This window comes from Myotis brandtii, unplaced genomic scaffold (assembly GCF_000412655.1).
Source record: "Myotis brandtii unplaced genomic scaffold, ASM41265v1 scaffold384, whole genome shotgun sequence".
Classification (NCBI taxonomy): Eukaryota; Metazoa; Chordata; class Mammalia; order Chiroptera; family Vespertilionidae; genus Myotis; species Myotis brandtii.
Window position 1 is genome coordinate 718306 of NW_005364745.1, and position 3738 is coordinate 722043.

General features: G+C 50.4%; 1 protein-coding gene across 9 annotated transcripts in view; it reads right to left on the reverse strand.

The window, feature by feature from the left end:
* Window positions 1-3738, reverse strand: part of OSMR (oncostatin M receptor) — a 41743-nt gene continuing 38005 nt past the window's right edge. For all 9 annotated transcript variants that reach the window (XM_014544862.1, XM_014544864.1, XM_014544863.1 and 6 more), the window contains 2 exons: window positions 2444-2516; window positions 1-2175 (listed from right to left, as the gene is read on the reverse strand). In XM_014544862.1, coding sequence (XP_014400348.1) covers window positions 1594-2175; window positions 2444-2516 — 655 coding nt within the window. In that variant the 3' untranslated portion in view covers window positions 1-1593. The remainder of the gene's footprint in view (window positions 2176-2443; window positions 2517-3738) is intronic.

The window sequence follows — 3738 nt, forward strand, 5'->3', positions numbered from 1 at the left end:
AACAGTGGTGAAACACTTTAATTAGAGCTTGTTACAACAAAAACGACTTCCAGGGCATGCATTATTTTTTAAAGAAACTATGAAAGAGTGTTTACAAGTCAGTCATCACTGCCACTGACATCTCTGTGGGCTTTTACAATTGCGTCGTGACAAAGGAACACGAGGGTAAATGACAACACTGAACCCAAGGTCCTCTCGGAATTACTAACCGAGATACTCATTGGTACTGTGTTAGGAAAAGGCTTAGTTACATGCAAGCACAGTGTTGAAGAGCCCGAACAGAAGCCCTGGTGTGTGCAGGTACATGGAGGCCGGCTGACAGCCACCTGGCTTTAGGTGGGTCCTTTCCTCCCTCTCTCCGTGGGGTTGAGCGTGGAGTGCGGGGCGTGGGGTACCAGAGGCAGCGGCAGTGCCGTCTTCATTAGGCAAACGGCACCCCCAGGTGTGCTTGTTTAGAAACGTGATCGATCAACATTGCGGCTGACGTGACGGGCAGGAGGCAGAGGAAGGAGCTGCGTGCACGGAGCACCTGCTGCGCGGCTTCGCATCCACAGGTTCAAGGAGATGAGGCTGCTGAGCCAGAAGCGAGTTCCCTCCAGGTGGCCTCTAGGAGCTCTGCCCAAACGGGTCCCACAGCGTGGCTTCACTCACTAATGCAGACATATAGATGAGAGGGAGGGGGTACTTGGCCCTGACCACCTGCTGCACAGTCCAAAGGATGCCAAATGAACACAGGCCACGTACCTGGCAGTTCTTGAAAGAAAAGAGGAACCATGGAAAGTAAACGAAACTACTCAATGCTGCGCTTTCCTCTCTCTGAGGTAGTCATCAACAATTCCGGTGGCAGACCGGCGTCCACCAAGTGGGAGCGCCGTTATCCTGACACTGGGAGTCCCTGGCCAGTCCCTCTGACGGTGGTGAGTGAGAGAGGACAGGGTGGGGGTCTTCCCGACGCGTGCACTGTCTCACCTGTTAGACAAGGCCTGCGCCCCCAGGAGTTTTTACTGCGCCAATGCACGGCCAGTTCTTGTCACTGCGAGACAAGTCCAACCTGTGTCGGTCTCAGACATCTGTGACATTTTCATGAAATGCACCTAGAATAAGTAAACACTGACAACGTAGGCTCTAGGAACGAAACGCCGGTGGCCTTTTCAATTAAAGGCTTCAATCTGGTTCCTTTACTCTTAAATTAGGAAACGTGGGGGTGGAACTTAATGGAAACCTTTCTCGTTACAGGCTGAATTCCAGGACCGTAGCTGCCCTGCCCGGGACTGCAAGGATGGGGTCTGCCCCTGCGAGGGGGGCCAGGGAGGCTGTTACAAGGCGAGCCTGGGACACGCAGCCGCCAGGTAAGCGGGCTGCCTGCTCCCACAACGCGGGCGTTTGCACAGCGAGCCTGCTGCGAGGGAGGGAGGTCAGTTTCATGGCTTCTGAACTTGGAAACCTAGCGCGATGGCAGTGGTCTTGTCTGACGCAGACCTGCCCGCCGTGACAGCTCACCGGGGCTGCACACGGGGCCTGGCGATGGGGTGGGGCCGGCCGTGCTTCTCGGGTGTCTCTGTAACCGCGTGAAGGTGTGAGAGGGACGTATGCTTAGCGGCAGTGTTCGCCTGGATCCAAAAGGCTCATGGAGGAGAGACTGCTCTTCTCATTCGGGGCAGGGGAGGCAAGACCCGGGGGGACGGCCATTTGCATTCTGTACTCGGAACGGGGTGCTAGCTCCAGGGGGTTTGTTGGGGGACTCTCCTTGTGCCCAGATGTGGGTGAGGCCACCTGGGACACGTAATTCAGAGTGGTCTCTCCGGCTGGGGTTTCCCCCGGGGAGTTCATGTAGCTCGGCTCTAGGGACCTCAGCAAATTCCCAGGTGCAGTCAGCAGGCCCCCCAGCCCTGGGGGCGCTCTGTGGGGTGCTGGGACGGGGCCACAGGACCCAGCGTCAGGGGCTGCCTGATTGTAGGTCAAGTTCTCAAAACAGATGCCAGGGCCCGGGCCCGGGCCCGCGGAGCTCTTCTCCGTGGGCAGGAGGTAAATGTAGTCGTGCTTAGTGCGGTCCGTTTCTGCCAGCGACTTCCTGGCGCCTGGGAACTGGGCCTTAATCCCCTCGGGCTTGTTCACAACCTCCAGCTTGTCGGGGATGCAGTCATGGGCACTCATGATTGTCAGGTGGGCGTTCTCCTGGCACGGAAACAGAAACAGGCAAATGTGACGTGGGCCTAAGTCTGTGGGAGGCGCGTGGAGCTGCCGCTTTTCTCGGTCCCTCCTGGTCAGTGTTAACTGGAGGTTAGCAGGGTGTCCCCCTCCCACTGCCCTGGGAGAGAGGGGCCTGGCTCGCTCTGTCTGTCTTCCTGGGAAGTCCACGGAAGTGTGATTGCTACAGCCCAGCCGGGGCTGGAGTTTCATAGGTCTAGACTCTAGGGTTTCCATACAATTCCCCAGCATTTACCTTGGGTTTTAATAAGGACAGGACGCTGCTCTTGTACGGGTCTGGAATGTCAGGATAACACGTCTCCTTCATCCTAGAAAAGCAGTGAAAATGAGACTGAATCTTGCTTCAATGTGTTGGAATAGTTATGAATGAGAACTCTGAAGTCAGATTCCTGGGTTGTAACCTTGCTCTGTGGCTCACTAACTGTGACCTTGGGTCAGCTGCTTAACCCTTGTGTACCTTTAATTTCCTCATCAGTTCCATGGAGACAATGACCGTGCTCAGGATGGGGCAGTGAGATTGAGTGAGTTGTTATATGTCAGCACTTAGATCAAGCATGTCAAACTCAAAGGCTAACATGAGCCAAATAAGGTTTAAGTGTATGTGGGCCGCAAAAAAGCAAAAGCTTCATAGAAACATAGGTTTATTTCGATAGAGACATGCTGAATACAAAGGGCTGAAATAGATGTTAACATTAAATTATAGAACATTTTAATAAAAATTAATATTTTTTTCTTGAACATTAACTTACCAGACACTGAATAACTGCACAAATTAATAAGTGTGATGCAAAATAAGGTTTAAGTGTATGTGGGCCGCAAAAAAGCAAAAGCTTCATAGAAACATAGGTTTATTTTGATAGAGACATGCTGAATACAAAGGGCTGAAATAGATGTTAACATTAAATTATAGAACATTTTAATAAAAATTAATATTTTTTTCTTGAACATTAACTTACCAGACACTGAATAACTGCACAAATTAATAAGTGTGATGCAAATAAATCTATTTTTCTTGTTCTCCGAAAGCTAAATATTTATGTTGTGCACACCAAGTCAGTCTAAGACTAATGACATGGCAATTGGCTGCTAAAATATTTCTGCTGGTATTAGTAGAGAGAAATGGTGCAACTGTGGTAAGGCACGAAAGGGAAATGAATGTAACACGATTATAGGAATCAGTCATTAGCGAATGTTGTAGTTTGTTATTAATAACTAGTGGTGCATGGATTCATACACATTGAAAGGAAATTAAATAGAAGAAATATTTTAATATTGCTATTTGCCCTTTCTCTATAATAGAAGTGTCAGAGATGAAAGAAAATTAGTAAAATGTATGTGGAGAGCGGTTACAGTGTTTGGACAGGTTCAAGCCTCGGACCAATGAGAGGGCACAGTCCTCTCGTGGCCACGTGCAAGTCCCAGCTTGGAGGGCAAAGCCTTCCCAGCACAATTATAGCCAACAGCTATCGTTGTAAGCTTGAACCTATGGTCCAAACACGTGGCCCCACGTGCCTGAGTGATGTGGGCTTG